We start from the raw sequence: 15396 nt of genomic DNA on the forward strand, positions 1-15396 counted from the left end.
GCATTTTAACATCAAGAGAAAGAGAAGAGATAGTAAAAGTTTAGGTGAGAGAAGTTAAAAGGTGAAAGGGATGGAAACTGAAGGACAGACATGGTAATACGGTATCACAGAGTGGTGAGTCATGAGACAACATTTGGCCTGCACACAATTAAAGAAAAAATTCAATGTCATTGATGGTGTAAAGTCAGGTAAACTATTTTGGGGGGAGTGTTGATTTCTGTCAGTTTACAACTGAGTGTTCATTTTTTTAAATTGAAGTATGTTGATGTGTAATATTGTATAAGTTATAGGTGCACAATATATTGATTCACAACTTTAAAGGTTATATTTCATTTATAGCTATAAAATATTGGCTATATTCCTCATGTTGTACAATATATCCCTGTAGCTTATTTTATACCTAATAGTTTGTACCTCTTAATCCCCTACCCCTAAATTGTACCTACCCCCTTCCCTTTCCCTACTGGTAACCACTAGTTTGTTCTCTGTATCTGTGAGTCTGTTTTTAAAAAATTACAGTCACTAGTTTGTTGCATATTTTAGATTCCACATATAAGTGATATCATACAGCATTTGTCTTTCTCTACCTGACTTATTTCACTTCATGTATTGATCGACACTTAGGTTGCTTCCATATCTAGGCAACTGTAAATCATGCTGCTATTAACATTAGGTTGCATGTATCTTTTCAAATTAGTGTTTTTGGTTTTTTTTCGAACATATACCCAGGAGCAGAATTGCTTGGTCATATGGTAGTTCTACCTCTAGTTTTTTGAGAAACCTCCATATTGTCTTCCAGAGCAGCTGCACCAATTTACAGTCCCACCAAGAGTGTACAAGGGTTCCCTTTTCTCCGCGTCCTCACCAACATTTTTTATTTGTATTCTTTTTGATGATCGCCATTCTCACAGGTAGTTTTGATTTGCATTTCCCTGATGATGAGCAACATTGAGCAGCTTTTCATGTGCCTACTGGCCATCAGTATAAGCATATTATATAGGTATGCACAGCCATCACAGGATGAATAAAAATGTAAAAATACTTAAAAGATTAAACATGATTTTCTCCAGGGAGCAGATGCAGTGGGCCAAAGAGTCTGCTTAACAATCCAAGCTCTTCTACATGATTTGATTTTTTTTTTCATGATTTGATTTTTAAATACCATATCCATGTATCTTTTGAAAAAAATTTTTAATTTATTTTACAGAAAGCAACAAAAAAAAATCTGCACTGTTTTCAGCAGTGAATAAAAATAACTCATTTGTCCATTCATAGTAAGATGATGACTGAATTTCTACTTAGTGCAGTGGTTGGGCATTAAAGAAAACACAGCTCCTGCCATGAATGGCCAAGGCTTTCAACTTAACATATTAAATGCTTAATCAATACTTATTTATTTCAAAAGACTTGTTTCATTTTCTTTTCAACAACTTTAATGAACAACTTAGAATGAACGTTACCTGTACTACTTCTTTAAAAGTAAAATAGTATCTGACGTTAAGCCAAACACTTTTCAAAATAACATGTTTAAATAAACAATTTTGTGTATGATGTATTCAAGATGTTTGAAACACTGAAAGTAAGCTGAAAGTATATTAAATTCTGAATTATTCAGGTTATTAGAAGACAATAATGGTGTGGACCATTTAAAAAGAAGAAAGAAATTATGCTTCCAAATCATTAATCTTTTGAAGTAGTTTATATAAATCCTTCAGTAAATCTGCCTTGTGTTATCTGTATGAGTATGGATGTGCAACAGAAAGGAAGTTTAGAAACTCATCGTTTCTCAAACAAAATGATGAAATCACAATGTGAGAGGTTCCAAATTTTCTTGGCTTCCCTAATCTGCCCCACTGTTAAACCAGGGTAGAAATACTGCATCCACTCATACTGACATAAACAGCACAGTATTTTTCTAAAACAGACATCAATATTATTACGGGCTTAATTTTTAATCACAACATATTTGCCAATATGAAAGGTGAGGTGGCATTAGAAACCCCAATATAATACCATACAGAAAGTTTTTAAAACTTTTTTTAAATTAAAATTCTTATTTTTAATATAATACTAACTCAGTGATTGAGCCATTACACTAAGACTCTTCTGTGTTACTAAGTTGTGTGCATATCAAACTAAGTAATTTTTATTTATCACTTTAAATAGATTTAGCAACCATCATTTCTTCTCTGAGGCTATTTTCTAATCTGTAAAATGGAGCCAATTTCTAGTTTATAGTGCTTCTGTTAGAATTAAATGAGATGATATATTTGAAACATCTGATATTCAGTAGTTGATCAATAAATGTCAGTTCTAGTTCCCCTTTTGTCCTACATGTACCCTGATACAAGTTAAAGTTTAATGTCTAATTCAAAAAATCTACCCAAATTATTACTTTATTCAATAATTAAACACTGAGTCCCAAATATATATACCAGACATGTTCTAAATAGAGAAGGTCAGTGTTATATACCAAAAAAAGGAAAATTGCCCTATCAGATATCAAGACTTAATATAAGCTTCTGGTAATTAAAACAGCATAGTATTACTGTAAGAAGTGACAAATAGAAAAACAAAGGACTCAGAAATCAGCCATTCTTAAAAGGGACATCAACATATGAGAGAAGTTCATTAAATATCAATGAAGAAAGAATTGGACTATTCAAGAAATGGCTTTCCACATGAAAAATAGAATTTTATCCCCTTTTTAGTCCATCATCATCCAAAAAAAAAAAAAAATTCTAGACTAATAAACTTACAAAAAGAAAACCTTAAAGTCAATTAGAAGAAAATGTTTTTAAAAACTTTATGACCTTGGGATAAGAGAAAATTTCATTTAAAAAAAAAGCAAAATGCAAAGGAATATATTTACATATCCTTATATTTGACTAAATAAAAATGTAAAACTTCCATATGACAAAAGATAGCACCAACATAAAAGATAGCAATACTGGGAAAAATTGCAATATATAAATCAGTAAGAAAAAGGAAAACTACAACAACAAAAAAGATCAAAAGAAATAATCCAAAAAGATCAAAAGAAAACAAAATATAAATGACCAATAAACACAGGAAAAGATGCTTATCTCACTATAACCAGGAAAAATGCTAATTTAAAAAATTAAATAGAAACCATTTTAGACTGACAAGAACTTTCAAAGCCTGATGCTACTGAGTGAACATACAGCCAGGTGGAAACTCTCAATCAACACTAGTGAAGTAGATATGGTAACAGCCACTTTAGAGACTCTTTAGTGGTTATCTAGCAAAATCAAACACACACATTCTCTAAGATCCAATAATTCTACTTCTTGTACATGTTCACTGTATGTTCAAAGTAGTAAAGTTTGTGACAGCAAAAAAACCTGAACTCATCTAAAGAGTGTGGGAAATGGATCAATACAGTGTAGTAGTCATGTGATAGAACACTACATAGCAGTTAAGAGAAACAGACATGTATTCATACACATATATGTACATACATATGAACCTGGATAGATCTCAAAACATAGTAAGTGAAATTATGATACTGTAATATATCAGTTACATAAAATTTCATAGAAAACACAAAACAATATTCACATATATATTCATGAACAAAATATGTAAGAGTATTAAAACTACACTAAAAACTTACACTTGAAATTCATGGTAGCTGTTGTCTTTGAGAGGTAGGAGGACAAAGATGATGTCAACTTTATATGATTTGTTTTGTTAAAAAATAACAGATAACATAGCATGTTAACAGCTGTCAATTCTGAGTGAGAGTTAAGGTAGGTATCTGTTATACTTTTCTTGATACTTCAGCCAATTTTCTGGATTGTAAAAAAACAAAAACTAATCAAGGTCACCAATAAGATAATTCAACTCTTTTCTCATCAACTTAAATACTGACAAAAAGTAATATGTGAGTTCAACATGCTAAGAATGCAGGATAAGCAAATGGAATAAATTCCAAGTCATGTAATTATGCCGATAAAGCTTACGAAAAGTAGAATAAAATATATCTCAGAAATGAGGTAAAGAATTTTGACCTTAAACATCTTTCATATAATCACTAAAATGAATTTTCTCTCTTTAATTTCCATATTTCCCAATTTGATAGCGAACTATCACTATAATTTTCATCTAAGCACTGAGAAAAGAAGTAACAAGTACAAGTCCTAAAATAAATCAACTAACCTGTATGGGTTCTTCTATGTCTCTGAAGCTCATCACTCCTTGTAAATCTTTTGCCACAAAACATCCAGTTGCATATAAAAGGTCTTTCTCCAGTATGCCAGCGAAGATGTGCTCGTAGGTGAGATGTTTTGCCATAAACTTTTCCGCATCCTTCAATATGACAGATATGTTGTTTCTTTTTTCCTGGTTCATTACTGCCTCTACAAAAACAAAAACCAAAACCAAACATTAATTACACTCCCAAACACCAAGCTTATAATTCAGGAAAAGTAAAAGGGAATCAAGGTAATTAAATGATGCTTTTCTAAATGGGTTTTTTAAATCATGATGCCACAACTGTAGTTAAAAATCAGAAAAATTTCAATTAAAAAAAAAAACAGCAGTGTGTAGTAAACTCAAAAGTGGTATGAAAACACATTAATTTTAGAGAATGTATGTTCTGCCATGGAATTCACATGTTCATTTCCTAGTAGGTTCCTCCCCTGGGAAAAAAATCTCTTTAAACTTTTCAAGACACTTGAACACTCTCCTCTAAAATACCAAAGAATGGTAATCCTCACTCAAAAGTGTAAGGTTCAGAGTTTCACTTCCAGCAAAAGCAGCACGAAGAGCTCCCTGGACCTACTCCCCAGTGAAACCAGTGCAAATGATAACAAAAAAAAGCAAATACCATTTACAATCTCTGGAAATGGCCCTATGAGTATACAGCAAATAAAGAAACATTTATTCATGAAAATCAAACAGAACTTGGTAAGAAGAGTGAGAGTCTGCTGTATTTGAACCAATACTCACTCTGTCTCTCCCTCCTCCTTCCACCTCCCCTGACACAGAAACACTATAGACTTGTGCAATCAACAACAGGGTTCCCTCTTCTCCCACCCTTCCAGTTGCTGGGTTATCTCCCCAAGAGAGGCAGGACATGAGTATTTCTCAATCTACCTGCAGCTACCTGTTACTGAGGCTAAGTTTCAGGTGAGTGTGGCTGACAGACGGGGAGCAACATTCTTCCACCCAATCCCAACCCCTGAGACACGGGCTCAGCCTTGGATAAGGCATGATGAAAACACTGGGGTCCAGATGACCCTTGACCCAGCTCATTTGTAGTTCATAAATCAGAGGTTCCAACCCTGGAGTGACCAGCCAATAAAACTTGAGGATACTGCTGACCTCCTGCCCCCAAGTGCTCAGCTCCTAGAGCACGGAATGCTTAGGGAGAAATGTGCCACTGTCCCAACCCCCCAGTTCAAGAGCCATGACACAGAGATTTTGGCCAGAGGGAGAGCATACCATAAAACAGAAGGCTCCAAATCTCTTCCCAAGAAATTGACTTCATTTGCAACAAAGTGTGGAGAGGTTTGAGCCTAAGGATGATCTTAAAGACAGTGGAGATTGTTGTAAAAGACAACTGGGAGGAGACTCATAGATTCACTGGAGACATAAGCTAAACTATAGACTGCTAGGTTGCTAGAGAGAACTGAGGAAAGAGGTAGCCGGTAAGAGTCTTACAGAATCAGAATAAATCTCAAGCACAGACCTAAGTTCTGCCTTTTTAAACTCTGATTGGATCGGTCTGTGGAGCAATATATGCTTCAGGGTATTATTGAAAACGACAGAGCAATCAGCTGGCAATTAGTGAAGCTTAACAGCTGGGTGTGGTCAGGGAAAGAGCCAAAAAAATCCTTACCAAAACCACTGTCATCCCAGGGCCACTAAGGAGCAACAGCTTCATACTGGGAGGGGGGGGGGGGAGTGGGGGCAGGGATTTTCATTAAAATAATCCAGCTCATCACTAAACAAACAAGCAAACAACAGTAACAAGCCAGGGGTGGGAGAAGGACAGAAGGCAGTACTAGGAGTTGTTACAATATATTATTTCTCCAGTTTCCAACAAAAAATTATGAGACATGCAAAAACCAGAAACAAAGAAGGAAAAAACGACCTATACACTAGAGAAAAAGCAGGCAAGAGAAACTGCCTGTGAGAGCAAACAAATTTAACAAGACTTCAAAGCAGCCATTATGAATACATTCAAAGAACTAAAGGACATCATGATTAAAGAAGTAAAGCAAGGTATAATGACAATGTCACATCAAACAGAGAATATCAATAAAGAGCTAGAAATGATTTTTTAAAGAACCAACTGGAACCTCTTGAGATAAAAGGTACAACTGAAATGAAAAATTCACAAGAGGGACTCAAGAGAAAGAAGAAATAGTGAAATTGAAGACAGTTCAACAGAGATTATGCAACCCAAAAAGCAAACAAGAAACAGAAGAAGAATAAACAGAATGTCAGAGAAATGTGGAACACCAACATGTGAATGAGAATACCAGGAGGAGAGGAGACGAGAGGGAAAAGGAGAGTGGGGGATGAAGCAGAAAAAATATTCAAAGAAATAACAGCTGAAAACTTATGAAAAACATTAACCTACACTTTCAGGAAGCTCAACAAACTCCAAATATGATAAATGTAGAGATCTACAAATAGACACTTTACACTAAAAATCCTGAAACCCGAAGACAAGGATGAAATCTTGAAAACAGCAAGAAACATGACTCATCACTTACAGGGAAAGCCCAGTAGGATTAAAGGCTGACTTCTCAGTAGAAACATATTCAAGTACTCAAAAACAAAACAAAAACAAAAACAAACAAAAAAACAAAAAAAAAAAACCCAAAACAACCTCAAACAAGAATCCTATATCCAGCAGAGCTATCTTTCAAAAATGAAGGTGAAATAAAGACATTCCCAGATAAAAACTAAGAGAATGTGTTGCTAGTAGACTTGCTTTGCAACAAATACTAAAGGAAGTTCTTTAAGCTGAAAGCAAGTGAAACCAGCAAGTAATTCAAATATATATAAAGAAACAAAAGCGCACTAGCAAAGGTAATTATGTAATTATAAAGGACAGTGTAAGTGCATATTTCTTCTCACCTGATTTAGAAAGCAATTTTGGGCTTCCCTGGTGGCACAGTGGTTAAGAATCCACCTGCCAATGCAGGGGACATGGGTTCAATCCCTGGTCTGGGAAGATCCCACATGCCACAGAGCAACTAAGCCCGCGCACCACAACTACTGAGCCTGCGCGCCACAACTACTTAAGCCCACACGCCTAGAGCCCGTGCTCCGCAACAAGAGAAGCCACTGCAATGAGAAGCCCATGCACCACAACGAAGAGTAGCCCCCGCTTGCCGCAACTAGAGAAAGCCCATGTGCAGCAGCAAAGACCCAAAGCAGCCAAAAATAATTAAATGTGGTTTAATAAAAAAATAAAAAGCAATTTTATAAAACAATATGTATAAAATGTATTGTCAAGCCTGTAACATTAGAGAAATGCAACATATGTAACATATCTGCCAATAACAGCACAAAGGAGGTGGCTGGGAGCAAAGCCATAAGGAAATGACCCCAAATGGGAACTCAAATTCATGGGAATAAATAAAGAGAACCAGAAATGATAAAGTTAACATAGCAAATTTAAAAGACATAAATTTATAAAAATAATAATTATAACGAAGTATTGTGGGGTCTGTAACACTTACGTATAACAGTAATACCATAAAAAGAAGCACAAGGGAACAGACCTATATAGGAGTAACATTTCTGTAACTCACTGGAATTAAGTTACCGTAAATCTTAAACTGATTATGATAAATTAAGATATATATTGTAAGGCCTAGAGCAAGCACCAGAGAAATAAGTACAGTGAAAACATCATTAATGAAATTAAAATGCTATATTACAAATTAAAATGATAGTAACTTAATTCAAAAGAAAGCAGTAAGGGAGGGATAGGGGAGCAAAAAAAGACATGAGACATAGAAAACAAAAGGTAAAATGGCAGACATAAGTTCATTATATTGATAATAACATCCAATGTAAATGGATTATATAAACTAATAAAAAGGTAGGTTTTGTCAGATTAGATTTAAAACAAGATCCTACTATGTACTGTCTATAGCTGACACACTTTACATTTAAAGATACAAAAATACAAAGATATTGAAAAGTAAAAAGATGGAAAATGGTATCATGCAAACAACCACAAGAAAGCTGGAGTGGCTATACTAAGACCAGACAAAATAAACGTTAAAACAAAAGATGTTATTAGAAATAAAGAGAGAAATTTGATAAGGATAAATGGGTCAATCCATCTGGAAACATACATGCATTTAAACAAGAGTAAAAAGAGAGTGCCAAAACAGAAGTAAAAACTGACAGAAATGAAAAGAGAAATAGACAATTCAATGATAATAGCTGGAGATTTCAATACTCTATCTTCAATGATGTTTCCACAAAACAACTAGGTAGAAGATCAACAAGGAAGCAGAAGACTTGAATAACACTGTAAATGAACAAGACCTAACAGACATCCACAGGACACTCCAGCCAACAACAGCATTCTCCTCAAGAGTGCATGGAATGTTCTCCAGGACAGATCATATACTAGGCTGTGAAACAAATCTCAATAAATTTAAAAGGACAGAAATAACAAAGTTTTCTGACCACAGTGGAAGAAAACTAGAAATCATTTATAGGAGGAAACCAGGAAATTCACAAATACCTAGCAATTAAACAATATACTCCTAAATAACCAATGGGTCAAAGAAGAAATCAAAAGGGAAATCGTAAAAGATTTTGAGATGAAGGAAAATGAAAACACATCATACCAAAACTTAGGGGATACACATAAAGTAATGCTTAGAGGGAAACTTACAGCTGTAAATATCTATATTTAAAAAGATCTTACCTCAAACCTGTCAGAATGGCTAGTATACAAAAGAGAACAAATAACAAACGTTGTCAAGGATATGGAGAAAAGGGAGCCCTCATGCACTGTTGTTGGGAATGTAAATTGGTACAGCCGCTACGCCAAACAGTATGGATACTCCTCAGAAAATTAAAAATAGAACGAATATAAGACCCAGGAATTCCACTCCTGGGTATTTATCCAAAGAAAGTGAAAACACTAATTAGAAAAGATACATGCACCCTTATGTTCACTTCATCATCATTCACAATAGTCAAGATATGGAAGCCACCTAAATGCCCATCAATAGCTGAATGGATAAAGAAGATGTGGTGTGTGTGTGTGTGTGTGTGTGTCTGTGTGTGTGCGTGCACGCACGCGCGTGTATATATACACGTACACACACACACACAATAGAAAATTACTCAGCCACAAGAAAAGAATGAAATCTTGCCATTTGTGACAACATGGATGGACCTAGAGGATATTACGCTAAGTGAAGCAAGTCAGACAGAGAAAGACAAATACTGAATGATCTTACTTATATGTGGAATCTAAACAACAAAATAAATGAACAAACATAACAAAACAGAAACAGTTATAGATACAGAGAACAAACAGGTGGTTGTCAGAGGAGAGGGGTGTGGAGGGAGGAAAAAAAAAAGGTGAGGGAGATTGAGAGGTACAAACTGCCAGTTAAAAAATAAAGGAGTCAAGGGGATGAAATGTACAGTGTGGGGAATATGGTCAATAACTATGTAATAATTTTGTACAGTGATAATATCGTAACTAGACTTACTGTGATCATTGTGAAATGTATAGAAATAATGATTCACTATATTGTGTAACAGGAACTAACAGTGTTGTACGTCAGTTACACCTCAAAAACAAACAAACAAACAACTCACAGAAAAAAGAGATCAGATTTGTGGTTACCAGAGGAGGGGAAATGGATGAAGGCAGTCAGAAGATACAAACTTCCAGTTCTAAGGTAAGTAAGTACTAGGAATGTAATCTACAACATGATAAATATAAGTAACACTGCTGTATGTTATATATGAAAATTGTTAAGAGAGTTAAATCCTAAGAGTCCTCATCACAAGGAAAAATAGTTTTTCTATTTCTTTAATTTTGTAGCTGACAGATGTTCACTAAACTTATTATGATAATCATTTCATGATGTATTAAGTCATATTATTATGCTGTACACCTTAAACTTATACAGTGCTGTACGTCAATTATATCTCAATAAAACTGGAAGGAAAAAAGATCTTAAATAACCTAAACTTCCATCTTAAGACAGTAAAACAGAGCAAATTAAATCTAAAATAAAGCAAGCAGAAGAAAGAAAATAATAAAGAACAGAGCAGAAACTAATGAATTAGAGAATACAAAAACAATAGAGAAAAATCAATGGAACCAAAGGCTGATTAAAGGTCAACAAAACCAACAGGCCATTAGGGAGACTAACAAAAAAAAAAAAGAAGACTCAAATTACTAGAATCAGAAATGAAAAAAGGGATATCACTACCAACCTTACAGAAATAAAAAGGATTATAAACGAATACCAAGAACAATTGTATACCAATTACTTAAAAAACTATACGATGAACAAATTCTTAGAAAGATACGAAGTATCAAAGCTGACTCCAGAACAAGACAGAACTCAAAACAAGTAATAATGGTGAATTAGTAGTCGAAAAAATACACACAGGAAAAGCCCAGTGAGCTTCACAGGTTCACAAAACATTTTAAAAATTAATACCAGTTCTTCACAAACTTTCAAAAAACGAAACTGGAGAGAAGACTTCCCAACTCATTCTACAAGGCCAGTAACACCCTTGCCCACCCAAAGGCATTGTAAGAAAACTACAGACCAGTATCTCTCATGAACATGGATGCAAAAATCCTCAACGCAATAGTTAAAAAACAAATCCATCAACATATAAAAAGAATTACATAGCATGACCAAGTTGTATTTATCCCATGAATGCAAAAGTACTTTAACATTTAACAATCAATTAATGTAATATACCATATGGACAGAATAAAAAACAAAACTACATGATCATCTCAACAGATGAAGAAAAGCACATGACAATCAAAAACCCTTTCAAAAAAAAAAAAAAAAATAGGGGGCTTCCCTGGTGGTGCAGTGGTTAAGACTTTGCCTGCCAATGCAGGGGACACAGGCTCGGGCCCTGGTCTGGGAGGATCCCACATGCCGCGGAGCAACTAAGCCCGTGAGCCACGACTGCTGAGCCTGCGCGTCTGGAGCCTGTGCTCCGCAGCGGGAGAGGCCACGACAGTGAGAGGCCTGCGCACCGCGATGAAGAGTGACCCTCGCTCGCCTCAACTAGAGAAAGCCCTCGCATAGAAACGAAGACCCAACACAGCCAAAATAAATAAATAAATAAATTTATTAAAAAAAAAAAAAAAAACCGTTTCATGTTGGGTGAGTTGGAAGACTCATACTCCCCAATGTCAAAAGTTACCACAAAGCCAAAGTCAACAGGACAGTGTGGTATGTGTGGTATTGGCATAGAGACAGACAGACAGATCAATGAAACAGAATTGAAGACTCTAGAAATAAACCTATGTGTCTATGATCAACTGATTTTTGACAAGGGTGCCAAAACCATCCAAAGAATAGGGAAGGGACGGTCTTTCAACACATGGTGTTGGATGAACCCTTACCTGACACCAGTTACAAAAATTAACCCCCAAATTGATCAAAGACCTAAATGTAAGAACAAAAACTATAAAACTCTTATAAGAAAAGTGGGAATCTTTGTGACCTCAGATTGGGCAATGGATTCTTAGATACGAAACCAAAAGCAGAAGCACCCAAAGAAAAGACTGGACTTCACAATTAAAAACTTCTGTGCTTCAAAGGACGCTATCAAGAAAGTGAAAAGACAACTCAGAAACCGGGAAGAAATATTTCAAATCATAAATCTGATAAGGGACCTGTATCTAGAATATATGAAGAACTATTATAATTCAAAAATAAAAAGACAAATAATCTAATTAAAATAGGCATAAGATCTTAATAGACAATTCTCTAAAGAAGACACACAGGGACTTCCCTGGTGGCACAGTGGTTAAGAATCCACCTGCCAATGCAGGGGACACGGGTTCAATCCTTGGTCTGGGAAGATCCACATACTGCAGAGCAACTAAGCCCGTGAGCCACAACTACTGAGCCCGCATGCCACAACTACTGAGCCTGTGCTCTAGAGCCCACGAGCCACAACTACTGAGCCCGCATGCCACAACTACTGAAGCCCACGTGCCTAGACCCTGTGCTCCACAACAAGAGAAGCCACCACAATGAGAAGCCCGTGCACTGCAACGAAGAGTAGCCCCCGCTCGCCACAACTAGAGAAAGCCCGCGCGCCGCAACTAGAGAAAGCCCGCGAGCAGCAATGAAGACCCAACGCAGCCAAAAATTAATTAATTAATTAATCAAAAAAAAAAAGATACACAAATGGCCAACAGTAAGCACACGAAAACATACTTTATATCATTAGTCATCAGGGAAATGCAAATCAAAAACAAAAACTTGTCTAACAATATTTGTAGCAGCATAATAGCCAACAGGTGGAAAAAATTCCAAATGTCCAACAACTGATGAATGGATAAGTAAAATACTGTATATCCATACAATGGAATATTATTTTGTTCATTAAAAAGAATGAACTGACACATGCTATAATATGGATCAACTTTGAAAACACGCTAAGTGAATGAAACCAGTCACAAAACCCACATACTTTATGATTCCATTTATATGAATGTCTAGAATAGGCAAATCTATACACAGAAATTAGTTTAGTGGTTGCCTAGAGCTGGGAGGGAATAGGCAGTGATAGCTAAACAATACAGGATTTGTTTTCAGGGGAACAAAAAAGTTCTAAAATTGACTGTGGTGATGGATGCACAACTCTGTGAATATATTAAAAACCACTGAAATGTACAGTTTAAATGAGTGAATTACATGGTATGTAAGTTTTATAGCAATAAAGTTGTTTTAAAATTTTACATAAATAAATGAGGAAAGAAAACCATAAAAGAAAGTAAAAGGTACATGGTAGAGGACCACTGAAATCCCATTCCCAGAAGAGCTCAATCTAATCCCCTTCATAACAATATTGTATCTCAACTCTTGGGCTATAAAGCTAGTGATGTTCTAATGATCGAACTACTCAGCCAATGGCTTGATTTTAACTAATACCCTACGTGCCTTGATTACATGTAATTGTTCATTACATGTTAGCTATTATACTAGTCTCCACTGAGTTGGGTGGCAATAGAGCATTTACCTTCCTTCTCCTTCCCTACAATTAGGACAGGAACAGGCAACTCTTCGAAGCCTCTTGCCAGGCTGCACCTCTTGATCAGAAGCCTGCTGGCCTTGCTGCAAATGCACTTGTGTGAGTTGGTCAGGACTAACAGCACCTATAGTTGCATTAGCAATTCCTCCAACTGCTACGGTTACAGGAGCTATTGTAGCTTGTTGGACTTTCACTCCATCTTGTCCTTGCTGCTGACCTAAAAATGAGAGGGGAAAAGAGTATTACAATGTTTTCTATTCCTAAAAAGGATTTAAAAAATTTCCATATGGACACTTTAAAGCTACCATATTTGTTCTAACAGATTATCTGTGTAAAGTACAAAAGCAAAGGGGTTAATTTAAGTTTTATACTATGCCAATCCTCCTAAAATATAATGTTTTAACCTTAGCAGCTCAGGCTGCCTCTATATCTGGTTGGTGGGACTATACATAAATTTTAATCCTCTTGTGGCTTAATTTCTCCATCTGTAAAATGAAGATTAATAATCCTTGCTACCTTACTACCTCACTGAAGTGCTGTGACGATTCATGAGACATTTTTTGAGATCCTCAGATGAAAGATGTTATATAAATACAAAGCATTATTATGACCATTTCCACAGTAAGCAACATATCTCATTCACTCCATGAAAATACAGGAATAAAAAGTAACTAAACAAAGGATTAAGTATAATGGACATTTCTCATTCCTAAACACTTTAAATTAAACAAACATCTCTTTACTGATGAGTCTTTTTTTTTATTTTACACATTGAGTTAAGCAGTTTTTTTAAAATGCAAAACCATGTATGATTATTACATACTGTCACTAAAATCACAGAACAGACATTTAGGATATTACTTCATTCACTCATGTTACATAGCTTAGTTTTCACCTCTCAGGTCAGTACACATACCAACTTGGCTATGTTGGCTTAGAGAAAAATATGATAAGCAATATATGACAAAATTTACATGGCTTAAAAGCTGATCCTGAGTGCACATGAGTATGCCTTATAATTATACTTTCTCTCAACATAGTTCTACTTTCTCAGGTGTGGGAATAGCAAGTATGTGAAGGGGCAGGAAGAAAAACACCAATTTATGAAGGAATGCTCCCACCTCAGAGTTGATGTAAGAATTAAATACGTTAATTTTTACAAACCCCTTACCACCACACAGCGCCTAGCAAAGAATTGTTCATTACATGTTAGCTATTATTATTACTAGTCTCCACTAAGTTGAGTGGCAATACAAGAATAAAATATGGTTGCAGAAACAAACATGTGAGTACTGCATATAAAATAAAAGGGTTTATTTTAAAGCTGCATATGTCGTACTTTAAACATGCGGAGCAACCAAGGAAAGACAATAAAAATTAGCAAGTGAGAAAATAGCACACATTTTCAAAACAAAATTAAACCTTTGACTCTGCCAGCCAAAGTCAATCTCACCCTCCTCTGTGTAGTCACAGCAATCTGAAACCTTTGGTAGCACCAATAACTTTAATACAAATAAAATATATGTGGGGCTTCTCTGGTGGTGCAGTGGTTAAGGATCTGCCTGCCAATGCTGGGGACACGGGTTCGAGTCCGGGTCCGGGAAGATCCCACATGCCCCGGAGCAACTAAGCCCGTGCGCCACAACTACTGAGCCTGCCCCCTAGAGCCCATGAGCCACAACTACTGAGCCTGTGTGCCTGGAACCTGTGCTCTGCAACAAGAGAAGCCACCGCAATGAAAAGCCCGTGCACAGCAAGGTAGAGTGGGCCCATGCTCGCCGCAACTAGAGAAGAGCCTGCGTGCAGCAACGAAGACCCAACACAGCCAAAAATTAATAATAAAAAAAAAAATGTGTTCCGTCACTGCTTTAGTAAAGACACATATTTTAGTTCTTCTAGTAAAGTTTAAATTTTCATTCACCTTTGCATTAACAAGGTGTGACAGGTAAAGAAATGAAAAGTAAAGTGAGAAGTTGTGAGTTCACATCCCATTCAGTGACTGTACATTTGGAGATCCTCACTTTCCTCACCTCTAATAATACTGACCTCCCTAAAATTCCTGGCCCTTATCTACTTTAAAGAGTTGTTTATGAAGATCAAATTGATTTCCTAATGGGTAAAGGCTTT

At 35.8% G+C, this 15396-nt stretch overlaps 1 protein-coding gene across 6 annotated transcripts in view; it reads right to left on the minus strand.

Moving 5' to 3' along the window:
• The window catches only part of SP4 (Sp4 transcription factor), a 73678-nt gene that overhangs the window by 21507 nt on the left and 36775 nt on the right, over window positions 1–15396 (minus strand). For 4 of the 6 annotated variants that reach the window (XR_014266743.1, XM_082472691.1, XM_082472690.1 and 1 more), the window contains exons 4-5: window positions 13258–13486; window positions 4183–4382 (exon numbers count right to left, since the gene is read on the minus strand). Coding sequence is in view for 4 of the 6 variants with exons in the window: in XM_082472691.1 (XP_082328817.1) it covers window positions 4183–4382; window positions 13258–13486 (429 nt within the window). In the remaining 2 variants the exon portion in view is untranslated. Of the gene's footprint in view, window positions 1–3696; window positions 3816–4182; window positions 4383–13257; window positions 13487–15396 lie in introns of those variants that run through there. The other 2 variants (XM_082472692.1, XR_014266744.1) reach the window with 2 other exon arrangements.

This window comes from Balaenoptera physalus (assembly GCF_965194825.1).
Source record: "Balaenoptera physalus genome assembly, chromosome: 8".
In the NCBI taxonomy this organism is placed as follows: Eukaryota; Metazoa; Chordata; class Mammalia; order Artiodactyla; family Balaenopteridae; genus Balaenoptera; species Balaenoptera physalus.